This window comes from Sturnira hondurensis, unplaced genomic scaffold (genome assembly GCF_014824575.4).
Source record: "Sturnira hondurensis isolate 20B ecotype Veracruz unplaced genomic scaffold, ASM1482457v3 Scaffold0022258, whole genome shotgun sequence".
Lineage (NCBI taxonomy): Eukaryota > Metazoa > Chordata > Mammalia > Chiroptera > Phyllostomidae > Sturnira > Sturnira hondurensis.
This window is the reverse complement of record NW_028094889.1, coordinates 1,358,629-1,375,134: the sequence shown is the minus strand read 5'-3', so window position 1 is coordinate 1,375,134 and position 16,506 is coordinate 1,358,629. Positions and strand designations below refer to the sequence as shown.

Here is a 16,506-nt window from a genome sequence, read left to right as displayed (position 1 = left end):
CTGTCACCTCACACCTGACAGAGAGGCTACCATCAATAAGTCAACAAACAGCAAGTGCTGGCGAGGATGCAGAAAAGGAGGAACCCTTGTGCACTGCGGGTGGAAATGCAGCTTCTGTGGAAAACCCTGTAGAGTTTCCTCAAAAAATTAAAAATGGAACTTCCTTTTGACCTAGCAATTCCACTTCAGTGAGTATTTCCGAAGAAACCCAAAACATCAATTCAAAAGAATATATGCACCCCTATGTTTACTGCAGTGTTAATTACAATAGCCAAAATCTGGAAACAGCCCAGGTGTCCATTAGTAGATGACTGGATAAAAAAGCTGTGATACATTTACACAATGGAATGCTATGTAGCTGGAAAAAAAGAAGGAAATCTTAACTTCTGTGACAGCATGGATGGACCTGGAATTGATTATGCTAAGTGAAATAAGCTGGTCAGAAAAAGATAAATACCATATGATATCTGTTATATGTGGAACCGAATGAACAAAATAAACTAACAAGCAAAATAAGAACCAGGAGTATAGAAACATGGAACAGACTGATAGTGACCAGAGGTGAAAGGTGGTCTGGGGACTAGATGAAAGAAGGGGAAGGGATTAGCCAAAAAACACCTATACATAATCCACAGGCACAGACAATAGTGTGGTGATAGCCAGAGGGAAAGGAGGATGGGGGCTAGGTGGATATAGGCAAAATGGAGATAAATAAGGACAGAAAGAGACTGCTTTGGGCAATGGCGATGGGTGCACAATGCAGTATGAAGATAATGTTTTATTGAGTTGTACACTTGAAACCTGTATGGTTTTGTGAACCAGTGTCACCCCAACACATTCAATTAAAAAAAGAAAGAAAACTGTAAAGTTATTCTTGTACCGTGGTCATGTAAGAGAATAAATACTGTTTTTCTTAGGAAATGTGCACTGATAAAAAGCAAGCATACAGATATACATATGTGACCTACCCTCAGATAGTTTAGAAAATAAAATGTGTATGTGGAGAGAAAATTAAAAAGCTAACATGGCAACATGTTAAAAATGTTTTAAAAAACAGTCCATCATAAATTAACAAACAAGTGTTGGAGAAGATACGGAGAAAAGGGAACCCTAGTGCACTGTTGGTGGGATTGTACACTGGTGCAGCCACTGTGGAAAACAGTATGGAATTTTCTCAGAAAACTAAAAATGGACCTGCCTTTTGACCTAGCAATTCCCACTGCTGAGATTATACCCTAAGAGTGCTGAAACACCAATCCATATGATCCTATGCACCCCAATGTTCACAGCAGCACAATTTACCATAGCCAAGTACTGGAAGCAACCAAAGTGCCCATCAGCAAATGAATAGATCAAAAAACTATGGTACATTTACACAATGGAATTGTACGCAGCAGAAAGAAAGAAGGAGCTCCTACCCTTTGCAAAAACATGGATGAATCTGGAGAGCATTATGCAAAGTGAAATAAGCCAGGAGGTGAGGGCAAATACCATATGATCTCACCTTTAACTAGAACATAATCAACAAAAGAAAAAAGAAAACAAAATATAACCAGAGACATTGAAATTAAGAACAATCTAATGATAGCCAGAGAGGAGCAAGGAGGGGGACAGTGAGGAGAAATGTTTTCAGGAACTACTATAAAGGACACATGGACAAAACCAAGGGGGAGGGTGGAAGCAAGGGAGAGGGGGAGTGGTAGGGAGAAAATACAGACAACTGTGATTAAACAACAATAACATAATTTTTTAAAATGTTAAAAACCAGTGAATCTGGGTAAAAGGTACATAGAAGAGTTCTACTTTTCTTACAACTTTTCTACACATAAGAACCTGTCCCCAAATAAAAAGTATAAAAAATTAAAAGTATAAAAAGTAAATTAAAAATACAGTGGCAAGAATACCACATGTGGGATCACAGTCCTTGAGTCCTACTTAATGTGTATATTTATACAAAATAATTCACAACCTGTCTGGATCTAATGCCTCTTCTTTTAAATAAATGATTAATTACTGCTTTATGAATTACCCAGGATTGTTACCAGTTGAGTAAAAAAAATGATCTCAGACTTGGTAAAGTGATATATCTACATCTGTATCTCTATTTCTTTTTGTTGTTGTTGTTAAAATGTTTTTTTAATATATTTTATTGATTATACCATTACAGTTGTTCTATTCCCCCCCTTCATTCCCCTCCACCCGCACACTCCCTCCCCCATCATTCTCCCCCCCTTAGTTTATAACCACATGTCTCAAGTTCTTTGGATTCTATATTTCCCCCACTATTCTCACCCTCCCCCCTATCTATTTTCTACCTACCATCTATGCTATTTTCTGTGCCTTCTCCCCCTCCCACCCCCCTGTTTCTAACCCTCCATGTGTTCTTCATTTCTATGGTTCCACTCCTGATCTAGCTGTCCTCTTGGTTTGCTTTTGTTTTAGGTGTGGTTGTTAATAACTGTGTGTTTGCTGTCCTTTCACTGTTCATATTTTTCGTCTTCTTTTTCTTATATAAGTCCCTTTAGCATTTCATATAATAAGGGCTTGGTGATGATGAACTCCTTGAACTTGACCTTATCTGAGAAGCACTTTATCTGTCCTTCCATTCTAAATGAAAGTTTTGCTGGATAAAGCAATCTTGGCTGTAGGTCTTTGGATTTCATGACTTGGAATACTTCTTTCCAGCCCCTTCTTGCCTGTAAGGTCTCTTTTGAGAAATCTGCTGACAGTCTGATGGGTACTCCTTTGTAGGTGACTGTCCCCTTATCCCTTGCTGCTTCTAGGATTCTCTCCTTCATTTTGGTCTTGGCTAATGTAATTATGATGTGCCTTGGTGTGTTCCTTCTTGGGTCCAACTTCTTTGGGACTCTCTGAGCTTCCTGGATTTCCGGGAAGTCTATGTCCTTTGCCAGACTGGGGAAGTTCTCCTTTATTATTTGTTCAAATACTTTTTCCACTCGTGGCTGTTTCTTTTCCCCTTCTGGTACCCCTATAATCTGGATGTTGGAACGTTTAAAGATGTCCTGGAGGTTCCTAAGCCTCTCCTCATTGTTTTGAATTCTCATTTCTTCATTCCTTTCTGGTGGGATGTTTTGTTCTTCCTTCTGGTCCATTCCATTGATTTGAGTCCCAGTTTTCTTTCCATCCCTATTGGTTTCCTGTGCATCTCCCTTCATTTCAATTAGTTTAGCCTTCATATGTTCCTCTAATTTGTGACTATAATCTACCAGTTCTGTGAGCATCCTGATAAATAGTGTCTTGAATTGTGCTTCTGAGAGGCTGGCAATTTCTTGGTCACTTAGAGTTATCAGCTCTGGGACTTTGAGTTCTTCTTGCACCATCTTTTGGGCTGTTCGTGCCTGTTCCATAGCAGAATCAGAGCCCTAAAGTGTTCACTAGAGCAGGGCAACTAAGTCGCTGGATTGTGACGCTATATGTGGGGGCGGGGTCAAAGAGGGACTATGGTATCCGGGCTGCCTTCGCGCCTGGGTTGGGGGACCTGTCCTGCCCGACCCTACTTGCTGCTGGCTTTGCCCCTCTTACCGTCCCCGTTGAACAGTTAGATGTAGTCAGACTTCTGTATAATTCAATTTTCTGTCCTTTGGTTGTGTCTTTGTTTCTCCAAACCTTTGTTGTATTCAAACTTGGTTGTGGGAGAAGGCACAGTGTTTCCACCTATGCCTCCATCTTGGCGGAAGTCCTAAAATCTGTATCTCTGTTTCTATCTACACCTATATCCGTATCTCAATTGATCGACTGGTCAATATAATTATGCAATAAAGTTGGGAGGCAGGAAACTTATAATCACAGAGTAAAAAATCATTAAGCAGTATTTGCTTTGCTGCCATATCACTACCTAACATTTAGCCCTGAGACAGAAGCACATGGACCATAGCCCCTGCTGCTCCCTTGCCTTCTCTCACTGCTGGAGCATGGTCATCAACCACTCAGCACAAGATGAACTCAGTGACTGGGCAGCAATTCCCTGACAAGGGAACAGGTGGGGACAGAGGGCATATTGCTGACATGGAGAGTTTTTTTAGAAGAATTTAAATGTTGTAAGATGAGACATACCTACACTAGAATCAAATCCCACATTTTTCTAAATCATAGTTTGGGAGAAAAACAGTTCTGGTAGTTGCAGAAAATAATCTATATTCAACTCAAAAGGATCACATCTTACCGATTTGTGATGATGTCATCCCAGATATTCATTGGATCCATTTTAGCATCTGGATATCTGTTTGTCCAGGTTTTTAGAAGTCTTTTAAGGGGAACTTGAGATGATAAATTACCTAAAAATAATGTTAGAAGACACTTCTATCCAGAGCTCACTGACCAACTTACAATGTAGGGCTGTCACTAGTAAATAGAAACTTAATTTAAATTTCGTGTCCAAATTAAAAATTTTTTTCTTCTATCAACAGAAATACAAAGTTACCATATTAAGTATAATATATTCTGACATTAAAACTCCATTTCTTAAGGCTAAAGTGGGGAAATAAACATATAATTTTTATATTTAGTAAAGGTCTACTTCATCCACAATTCCAAAATCAAAAAAGCACTGAAAGCTGGAAAGGTTTTCTTGGGGTTGCAGCCAACTGTCCTAGCAAATCTAATCTGAATTGGCACAGGGCTACGTATAATCTTTGTATGCCATTCACATGAATACTCACTACTGATGCTAGAGATGCATGGTTGTATTTAATTATGGAATACTGCCCCAGCCTTAGTGTATACACACGGTTACATGATAATAATATCCAAAACTATGTGATTTTAAGGGTTTTGAAAAAGGGATTCATAATATTTCTCATAAAATTTAAATTTCACATTGCTAATGCTTTAAAGCTTTACTTTTCTTTCTTTTGTTGGTAGAAAGTAGTGGTTAAGAACACAAGCTTATCAGTTCTGGGTTCAAAATCTGGATCTTTAACTTTAATAGTAAGGGAAAATTAATCTTTAAGCCTCTATAAAATGAGGAAAAAGAATCTTTGTCTTATAAAATTGTTACTAAAACTGGATAATACAGAAAAAAGAGATGAACATAGCTTCTGAAAATAGAAAGCACTTAATCAGTACTCTGAAAAGTACCTTTCATGCTATTTTCAATTACTTAAGACAACAACTAAAATTCAGATTTACAAGGAAGTACTCTTTCTCAGCTCTGGGTGGCCTCCATCGGGCACCAGGAAAAAAAGTCTACGTGGTGACGGCAGGAAGACCACTACCTGAGCAGTGCAGCCTCCCTCTTCTCAGGCCAGTGTACCTGGCAGCCAGTCACAGAACTTGGGCATCTCAAGGCAGGCTTTCTGTCAGGCAGGCTTTCTACAAACCCCTCTCCACTTGCACACTCTACTCAGTCCCCTCCACCAAGGGCTTTTTGCATCCCTCAGTCCAGGTTCTGTCACCATGTTTCACATGGGATCCTGTACACACCTCTGCCTCAGGCTTTATCACACCATGTTGAAATCACCCCACTAGTTTGAAAGCTTTTTCAAGAATGGCAGTCTGTTTTATTTGGCTTTGCATTCCCAGTGCCTAGAATAGTGCTTCACCTTTTTAAACATCCATTTCAAAAATCTCAAAATACATATTTTTACAATGAACTCAAAGCAGTTTCTAACGCATATATTAATTATATACTGTCAATAAGAAAAAAGAAAAAATCAGATGTTAAAATTCTCCCATAACTATGAAAGAAAAAAATAACAGTAGATTAAAAAAAGTTACCTTGTTTGTTTATAAAGCTGATGAATTCCTGAATTTCTATTAAAGTTTGTACAGACTGCAATTTGGTGAGTCTACTTCTGTGTAAAAGCACATCAATACTAGAATAGCTCTAGAAAAAAGGCATTTAGCATTGTTATAAATCAATTTAAAACTTGAAATTTTAATACAGTGCTATAAAATGTGAAATATAGCAACTACCATACAAATACATAAATTACACAAAATGTCTCAGTGTGGTTAATAGTAAGGTCATATAAGCAATTAACAAAAGAATTTTTTCAAAAATTAGGTTTTCAATCATATTTTGGTTCACTGAAATCAATAAAATCAATAAAAGGGCCTATCATTGCCTCTATTTGACAATGCTTTTAAAAAAATCACAATATTCTATAATGTAAATTGCTAAGTATAGAAACCAATTCTTTTTTCTTCACTAAATTTTCTCCAGTGAACTATTCAACTTTTTTAAAAAACAAGAACGTTTAAAGAGAAAAGGCAATAAGTAAATATGCCTCCATGATCAATGTACGCCAATGAGTAGGCTATATAAGACAATGACTTTAAAAATAAATATCAGAAGATTTTCAGACAATAAAAAAGGCAAAACAGCAGAAAATGAACAGGGAAGACTGATATTGTTTTCTACAAGGCAAGCAAATTTCTATTAAACTACTCCAAATGGAAAAGTCTGGTCTCAAGTTTTATTTTTTGTTTAGCAGTGTAAGAAAAATAAAAACCTAAGGAGACACAAACAAGGATTTAAAAAGGCATTAAGATAAAAAAACAGAGTAAAGAAAGATATCAGAATAAAATAGAATAGGAAAAAGGAAATAGGTGGTATTAATAGAGTGAATAAAAATTTCTTTTAGATTTTCTAAATTCATGAGTTTAATGATTTTAAAAATATCACAGAAATGGTACATTTCAGATTAGTATATCTCTATTACCTGTATAAAATTCTGAATGCAATTTTCAATATAATATTTGGCTCTGTCAACATCATTTTGTAAGATGTAAAGAAGACTCAACTCCTGACTATAATGAAGCTCTATAATAGACTTCTGGAGCTCCTTATTCACAGCTTCATCAATAAACGTCAACAGGGACTGGTCATCCTCTCCTTGGAGCAGTAACTTCAGCTTGCTGCGGATCATGTATGGTAGGTAGGTCTCCTAAGGAACGTGAGAATCTATACTAGTAACTCCAGAAAGCCAATTCAAGCATGCTTAATATTTTATTACCATAATTTCTGTAGTACAATTTTATAGGGTAAGATTTAGAGCCAAAGTGATTTTGTTCATTACTTCAAACCAAAAACTGCGTTTTTAAAGACATGTTCATTTAAAATTGTTCACTGTGTAACCACAAGATATATAGGAACATGTTCTATAGAAAGTAGGAACTATGTACTTTTAGCTGAAAGAAAACTGATGTTACATACAAAGTGAGGCATCTTAAGCTTAGCCAAGGCAGCTGTGTGAAGACAGGAGAGCCACTTGCTGAGGAGCTGGGGTGACCCTATGAATGGGAATTCCAGGAGTTGGGGCAGGCCCATGTGCAGCCTGTGACCCAATGCAGAGAAAACAGGAAATATCCTTCCATGTCATCATATCAGGGATGTTAATTTTCATTTTTGAAACAAATGCATACCATTTGTTTTAAAAGGGTTAACTACCAGTGGTAAGAGACTGAACAAAACTAAGGAGTTTGTGGGGCAAGTCAGGTTATATAAATATCCTAATGCTTCACGACCACTGCTACCTTATTTTTGAAAAGTTTTAAGCAACTTCATTAATTAGAGAATACCTGACCCTCTAAAATATTTCCTTTAGTGACAGCAACAACAATTCTACTGACCTGATAAAATGGTTCACCCCACATTTTATTTAGATCTGGAGGGTTCCCACTATCAACACTGACTGTAGAACAATATGCCAATGATTTCCACTCAGCAAGTTGGTTGTAACAGTCAAGGGAGGCATGTTCCCAAAAATCCTTCTCCGCTTCTGTGGGCTCACTCTCCGCCCACTCTTGTTTATTGAGAGCCTGGCAAAGAAAAGTTCCTAAGATTATGTTACAAAGTTCAAAAGAATACAAATGAAATATATTCGAAATAATGTAGGTAGTATAATATTCACAGTAAGGACAATCATTTTTAGATTTATGATGAGAAGATAAAAAACAAAAGGAATATTACAGTAAAAAACAAATATAAAGACCCTAACCAAACAAACACCATCTGTCTGAGAAACTCACCAATGAAGCCAATGAACAAAATGAAGACTTTAAATGACCCATAATTAGAATTAAATCAATATTGTGGGTTACTTACTATGTATAAAGTTCTTAGAACAAAAATCAGGAAACAGAGTATTTACAGAAAATTGCAGAGAATTATACAACCTGAGTTGCTCATCCAAGAGTCTCAAAGGTCACAGACTTTGGATTTCAAATACTCACCAAACATCTACACTTGGGATAGCCACTGACAACTCAAAACACAAAATGTATAAAATTGAATTTATAGTTATCTTCCCAAAACCAAGTCTCACTTACCTCTTCATAAATTTTGTACTTACCAAAGAAAAACTACTCAAACAGAGATTATATAATACTAGCGGATACTTAAATATCTTAGTTTTATAGTATTTGGTAATTTATGAAATGTTTTCTCTTTTATTTTATGATGTTTTATTTTCTTTTTCTACTTATTGAGAGAGGGAGAGGGAGAGAGAGAGATTAATTTGTTGTTCCACTTATTTATGCATTCATTGGTTGATTCTTATATGTGCCCTGACCAGGGATCGAACCCACAACCTTGGTATATCAGGATGATGCTCTAACCAACTGAGTTACACAGCCAGGGCCTCAATGGTGCTTTCTTAAAAAGTGTAAGAGACACAATATTTCATATTTTGGTTATTATGAAACCATTCTCTGCTAGTTGTATAAAATCTAAGGAATAAAGCTGGAACACTATGAAACTTTAAAATTTAAAACTAACAGTTTTTCCATCCAGAGAACACAAGGATTTAATCAATTGACATTTGCTAGAGATCAATTTTACCTCATTATACTGCTTAGCAGCTTCAGAATAATTACTTCTGGCTTCTTCTAATAACGCTCGCTGAGTGACTTGCTTTGCTCCTATCTCACTGCTAAAAATGCCACGGAGGACATCATATTCTCCAATTGATCTATACAACCTATAAAACAAACCAAAGGAAATGTCCAAGTACATGAGTGTCTCAAAAATTTTAAGTATTTATTATAATAAAATGATATTAGGTCAAGATATCACATATTATATCAATTAAAAGATATCCTTTTGTTTTATAAAATTATAAAATCTTGAAAATTTTGAAGTTACCATTAGGTTTTACTACTTTAAGCATACATAAGGCAGAAGTTATTCTAAGGCGCATTTACAGTGCAATATGAAAACATCACAGGTTTACAATGCACAAATTATGGCATCAAATAAATTTTTTCCATGTTAATGGTACCACTACAGTAACACTGCACACATCCACAGGTGAGCTATTTAGAATACTTGTCTAGCTCTAAAATTTGGAAAGGAGCCAAGAACCTAGAAGTGAGTAAAAATTAATCCAGGTCTTACAGATGCCATGCTTTCATCTGTGTTCTATGGACAATCTCAATTCTATTGACAAGTAATATTCTTAGAGCCTTCATGTTTGCCAGAGCATTCTTTACCCTTTCACATTAACACAGATCTGCTTGACCCCATCAACCACATTTCTCCCTTGGTTATTTAGAATAACTAAGATATTCTAAATTAAGTGTCTAATAAGCTTGTTCCCTTCCCCATTAAAAATTTTCCCTCCTATAAGTGCTTCAACACAAATGTCACTGTTTTTAAATCTGCAGTCACCAGACCGGTCAGGCAAATGCGGCTTCCTCCTTGGTTTTTCTCCAGTTTGGTCCCTTTCCAGGTATAAAATCTTATGGGTTTTCATAAAAAGAGACCCATGAGCTCTCTCTCAGAGCCTATTGTTATAAACTTAGATAAAAATCTTACACATATGGCTCTCTTATTGCCTCACTCATTGAGCATTAAAGGTAAGAAAAAAAGTAAAGATAAACTTTAGACCTTAACAACTCAAGAGCTCAAGAGGAGTTGAGGGCTATAAACATTTTTCAGAAACTTGGCAAACAGATCAGCCTCATGTCCAACTTACGTGGCCTTGAGATCCTTGGGTTCTATATACAATAACAGAGGCAAAACCATGACTGTGACATACCAAGAAAGGCCAAATCATGTTCTCAAAACTGTTTGAAAGGAATGCAAAAGTAGTATATACAAAAATATGAGAATGCATGAAATAAAGTTAGAAAAAATGTGCTTCATTTACCCAGTAAATACACATTACATGAGTTATCACTCCCTGAAAATGCTAAATACACAAAGTGTTATTTGCTGATCACATACAGGTTAGGGTAAAAGTAGGCTCATAGTTGTTTGTATGGACAATAATACAATGGTTAATAAATGGTACAAGAATAAACTGTGTTTTGTGCATTCACAATTATAAACCTACTTTTGCTCTATCCTACATACATGAAAGACAAAACACCAAGCAACATGCACTCTCTGAACCATGTCCTAGGATTATTCTTGCTTCTCAGAAAACTCATCGCCTCCTATTTGGTATTATGGTTAGCTGAGTATACAAGCACACACATTTCCTGCTGGATGGCTAGTTTTTCGAGTTGTGAGAAAGGTCGAATTCATATTTTAATTCTCAGCTGACACAATGCCTGATCTGCTCATAGCCTAAATTTAAAAAGATAGAAATGACCATAAAACAGTGCAAAGTGCAAAGAATCTGCACTCTTTTACTCTCTTTTTCCCTAGAACCTTCAAGATCTAAAAATCAGTGTTACAAAATAGAAGTTCAAATTAAATTTCACCTTAATCCAGCAGGCTTCTCAGGCTTCCCTTACCCATGGTTTTACCTGTTATGATAAAACCACAGATAAGGGAAGAATCAGATAATGAAAAATGGCATGACTACAAAATTAATTTTTTTCCTGAGATAAAGAAAATAACTGGACAAAATTATTCCTAAAAGTCTGAATCCTGATGAAAATAATAAATCCTCTATTCTGTATAGCAAAGCCAGCAAAAACATTCAAAATACTAAAAACTGTAAGTTATAGCCACACTTTATAGGAAAGTAAACTTGGTGCATAATATCCCATGTCCAAAAAGACTGTATAATGAAATAAATTAGTCCGGTTTAATTAACCTTTCCTTGGGCAAGACACTCCTTGTCATGGTAACTATTCTTAACTCATGGAATGGTACTCAAGCTGAAAGATTTTTGAAAACATTTTGTGTTATTACAAACTTTGTTTATTTTCTGCCAAAATGAAGTCAAGATTTTTCTGTATTACTTTGGTGAAATTCACTGTTTTCCCCAAAGTGTCTGGATCACAGAGCTTACTTGGCAAGTTCCATCCATCTGAGAACATCAGGGGAGAGGCAGGGCCTCCGCCGAACTCTCTTGGCAGGTGGCTCTTGAGGTACCAGGTGGAGTAAGGCCTCCTCCAGAAGGCGGATGCCCACTGGCTGCTGCAGACTGGCCAGGCAGCCCACACTGACAGAAGCTGGATCAAGGCTCAGCAAATCTGTGTGTTGGCAACTTATTTCCTGTGAAACCACAAACACATGTAGTTATTTAGCTTGCGGAACTTTGTGTCTTCACAAGTCAATAAGTCATTCTACTAAACATAAAAAAATGTTTTGATGTAAGCAGTGATAATAACCAAAAGTTTGTCTGTGTAATTCTTTTAAATTTTTTTCAACCTTCGATTTGCTCAAAGGAGCTTTTATTTTTACACTTTCAATCCAGGGATTAATTTAAAGTAAAAAAAAAAAAAAAAACCCTACCAAAATATGAAGATTTTAATATATACTCTATATATCCAAACAAAAATTGCAGTTTCCAGGAATATACAGCATGAATTGATGAGAAAAGCAGCAGAAACACAAAGATTTCCTATCTGTTCATCAAAAAGAGATTTTCCCATCTCTTGTCACCCAGAAATTATTATATCGACCTTCATGTTGTAACCCTCAATTTGAGCCTCCTATAGACACCAAAACAATGTTGTCTGATTGCATGTATCTTTAAGATGTATCCCTATTTGCCCAAGAGATGTCTTTCATGAGATGGTTTTAATTAATAAACAACTATTATTGGGATATCATTTCTTCATACGTAAATATACACTCATAATTTAAATGAGTTCCGTAAGTCTGTTTTGAGGAAGCTTGACTCTTCTGTATAATCTTTTTGTTAAATTTATTTCATTGTTCAAGTAAAGTTTTCTGTCCTTTACTCCCATCCCAGCTCGCCGACAGTATCATTTAACTCTATAAAGAATGATTTGCTACCCTGACTGGCTTGGCTCAGTGGGTTGGGTACTGTCCCACTGAGAGGTCATATTTCGATTCCAGTTTGAGGCACATGCCTGGGTTGCAGGCCAGGCCCCTGGGTGAGGGTGTATGAAGGCAGCCAACCCGTGTTTCTCTCACACATCAATGTTTTTCTCCCTTCTTTCTCCTTCCCTTCCTCTCCCTCTAAAACTAAATAAATGAAATCTTTAAAGAAAGAGAATGATTTGCTAAGCAAAAAACTTTAGGCAATTGACTTCACTTCTTATAATTCCAAAACAGAACAAATGAAGAATAATTTGTAAAATACTGACTGTCTCCTGGAACTAATAAAATCACTCCTTGTTTTTGACCTTTACTACATTGTAGTAGGTGAAGGCAGATGGAATTTCTTTGTCTCAAATATTCCACAGTTTTTAAATGGAGATTTGCATATGGAACATCCCCAGCAAATGCTTTTGTAAAAAAAAATCAAAATTTTATGAAAAGTTCAAATAAGCAATGAATAGGATAAATGTAGGGCGCCAAATTAATGTCTCTTTGCCAGTCATGGACTGTGTCACAAGAAAAGTGCCAAACTTTTTTTTCTTTCAGTTTGAAGGATGTAGTTTGGATACGTCATAGACAAGAAACTCATTGAGGGAAGTTCTGGGGAGGCAAGAGCATCTCTGAGACAGTCATCTTGCTAAAAATGCTATAGCAAATGTACTATGATTACATGGAGAGAGAAAACAAATCATGGTTTCAGATATGAGCCCCAAAGAGAAAGTCATCAAATGCTGCAAACTGCAGCCACTGACTTGTATTTGTGCTGTTTTTCCAAGGTCAGTGTCAAATTGTTAAGGTCTAGGGTAGTTAGAAGTTATTTATTTACTTAATGACAGTTAATGACTTTCCTAAATAACAATGAAAAAAACTCTTTAAAATAAAGGAACAAAACTAGAAGTTTAGATTTTAAAAATCACTTCAAGATATCAATGTAAAGAGAAAGTTACTTTGAAACACTCGCTGATTCAATAAAATTACTCAAACTTTCTTTATGTGGCCAGAACAACAAAAGAATTCTTCTTGTAAATTATAAACCAATAAAATTAGAATGTATTTAAAAAATTAGAACAGTTTCATGCTACATCAAAAAGAACAAAACAGAAAAGCCAAGTACTCATCTTAGGGAATTATTACCCAATTAGTGTGCAAACCAAAACTACTAATAAATAATATTTAAAAACATAATTTTAAGGATTATTCTGGGGACTTCCGCCAAGATGGAGGCATAGGTGGAAACACTGTGCCTTCTCCCACAACCAAGTCTGAATACAACAAAAGTTTGGAGAACTAGGACACACCCAAAGACCAGAAAACGGAATTATACGGAAGTCTGACAGCTACTAACCATTCAATGGGGACGGTAAGAGAGGCAGAGCCAGCAGCAGAGCTGGGTCGGGCAGGACAGATCCCCCAACCTAGGCCCACAGGCAGCCCAGAACCAGTCGGGGTCTGGGGCAGACTGACCGTGGTCGCACATTCGCGCACAGTGAGACAGACCACGCAGGCCCCAGGGGGCGAACCCAGTGGTGGAGGGCTGACGGCGGTGGCACACTCGCGTGCAATGGAACGAAACGCGTGGGCCTGGTGTCGGTGGTGGCTGTGGTGCCGGTGGGGGTTGTGGCAGCAGGCGGCAGAGGGAAGCCATTGTCCCTCTTTGACCCCGCCCCTACATTCAACCCAGCGACTTAGTTGCCCTGTTCTAGTGAACACTTTAGGGCTCCGATCCTGCTATGGAACAGGCACGAACAGCCCAAAAGATGGTGCAAGAAGAACTCAAAGTCCCAGAGCCGATAACTCTAAGCGACCAAGAGATTGCCAGCCTCTCAGAAGCACAATTCAAGACACTATTTATCAGGATGCTCACAGAACTGGTAGATTATAGTCACAAATTAGAGGAACATATGAAGGCTAAACTAATTGAAATGAAGGGAGATGCACAGGAAACCAATAGTGATGGAAAGGAAACTGGGACTCAAATCAATGGAATGGACCAGAAGGAAGAACAAAACATCCCACCAGAAAGGAATGAAGAAATGAGAATTCAAAAAAATGAGGAGAGGCTTAGGAACCTCCAGGACATCTTTAAACGTTCCAACATCCGGATTATAGGGGTACCAGAAGGGGGAAAGAAACAGCCACGAGTGGAAAACGTATTTGAACAAATAATAAAGGAGAACTTCCCCAGTCTGGCAAAGGAAATAGACTTCCAGGAAATCCAGGAAGCTCAGAGAGTCCCAAAGAAGTTGGACCCAAGAAGGAACACACCAAGGCACATCATAATTACATTAGCCAAGACTAAAATGAAGGAGAGAATCCTAGAAGCAGCAAGGGATAAGGGGACAGTCACCTACAAAGGAGTACCCATCAGACTGTCAGCGGATTTCTCAAAAGAGACCTTACAGGCAAGAAGGGGCTGGAAAGAAGTATTCCAAGTCATGAAATCCAAAGACCTACAGCCAAGATTGCTTTATCCAGCAAAACTTTCATTTAGAATGGAAGGACAGATAAAGTGCTTCTCAGATAAGGTCAAGTTCAAGGAGTTCATCATCACCAAGCCCTTATTATATGAAATGCTAAAGGGACTTATATAAGAAAAAGAAGATGAAAAATATGAACAGTGAAAGGACAGCAAACACACAGTTATTAACAACCACACCTAAAACAAAAGCAAACCAAGAGGACAGCTAGATCAGGAGTGGAACCATAGAAATGAAGAACACATGGATGGTTAGAAACAGGGGGGTGGGAGGGGGAGAAGGGGGGAGAAGGCACAGAAAATAGCATAGATGGTTGGTAGAAAATAGATAGGGGGGAGGGCGAGAATAGTGGGGGAAATATAGAATCTAAAGAACTTGAGACACATGGTTATAAACTAAGGGGGGGGAGAATAGTGGGGGAGGGAGTGTGTGGGTGGAGGGGAATGAAGGGGGGGAATAGAAAACTGTAATGGTATAATCAATAAAATATATTTAAAAAAAAAAGAATTATTCCATGAAGATGATTAAAAATACTGAAACAACCCCAAAAGATTTTATATTACAGACTTATTAATGATCCTTGTTTTGAGTGACAGAGAAAGTATTTCTTATATGAAAAAGTAGTCTTCCAAAAAGTATGTTTTAGCAAAACTCAGAGTTTACCTACATTAAGTTCTCTGCTCAAACCACATTGCCTTAGGCCCTTTCTGACACTTCTCCTAAGTAGTGTGTATAATAATACACATATCCGTAATCAAAAGGCATCTTACATGTACCTGCTTAATTATAAGCTATATTCTTTAGTTAACTTCTGTACTACTCAGCTTTTTTAAAAACATTTTATTTATTTACTTTTAGAGAGGGAGGAAGGGAGGGAGAAAGAGAAGGAGAGAAACATTAATGTCTGAGAGACTGTATGCCCCTAATTGGTGACCTGACTTGCAACTCAGGCACGTGTCCTGATTGAGAATTGAATGGGGAACCCTTTGGTTCACAGGCTGGCACTCAGTTCACTGAGCCACACCAGCCAGGGCTATATCATTCACATTCTAGGACACCTTCTACTACCCCATATTCTATATCAGCCTGTTTATTATTACCTGTCACTCATCTGAAATATTCCTTGAGGACAGAGAAACCTATGCCTCTTTACCACCTCCCTACTTAGAACAATGTCAATCAACATCTCTTGAAGGTAGTCAGGAAGCCAGAAAGAATATGGTGAAATACTACCTAAGAAAAACAACTACACAATATGCAGGGGTAAGTAAAACCTGAAGCGAATGGCTTATTAAAAATCAGAGAACTGTGATATCAAGTTTCATTTCTGATTATACTGTCATATATATATATTTAAGTATATATAAATTACATTTACCCATCTGGGAAGGGTTAACCAAAAGAGTACATTTCCTCTGTTAAACACCTTATATCTGAACTTGTGAAACAAATGGAATTATTACAACATAGTCATACAAAGGCAAAGTAGATAATGAACATATTACGAAGTGTGTATGTGTAGACTTTTACCTGTATACAAGAGACAAAAGGTGGGAAGAAATAGAAAGTAGTGTTAAGAAAATGGCTGAAGTCCTGGAGCAACTTCTGAGTAATATTGTTTTTCTCGGACATGGTCTTATATTTTTCCATCTCTTTTATAATTGAGGAAAACAAGCTGCCAAAAAGCTGCTTTGCAATTATTGGGTCTCTCTGTAAAATATTCAAGACAAAGACACATTAGGATCTGTAGTAAAAATGCTTGAATTTACCAACTATCAAAGCTTTATTTTAAAACACCAACTGTTGCAAACATATCCACTA

General features: G+C 37.1%; 1 protein-coding gene across 1 annotated transcript in view; it reads right to left on the bottom strand.

Annotated features, from left to right (window-relative positions):
• PRKDC (protein kinase, DNA-activated, catalytic subunit) overlaps positions 1-16,506 on the bottom strand; it is a 224,993-nt gene that overhangs the window by 51,107 nt on the left and 157,380 nt on the right. Inside the window, exons 62-68 of the mRNA XM_037035382.1 lie at positions 16,216-16,395; positions 11,208-11,413; positions 8,804-8,942; positions 7,594-7,782; positions 6,684-6,908; positions 5,737-5,845; positions 4,184-4,295 (exon numbers count right to left, since the gene is read on the bottom strand). Coding sequence (XP_036891277.1) covers positions 4,184-4,295; positions 5,737-5,845; positions 6,684-6,908; positions 7,594-7,782; positions 8,804-8,942; positions 11,208-11,413; positions 16,216-16,395 — 1,160 coding nt within the window. The remainder of the gene's footprint in view (positions 1-4,183; positions 4,296-5,736; positions 5,846-6,683; positions 6,909-7,593; positions 7,783-8,803; positions 8,943-11,207; positions 11,414-16,215; positions 16,396-16,506) is intronic.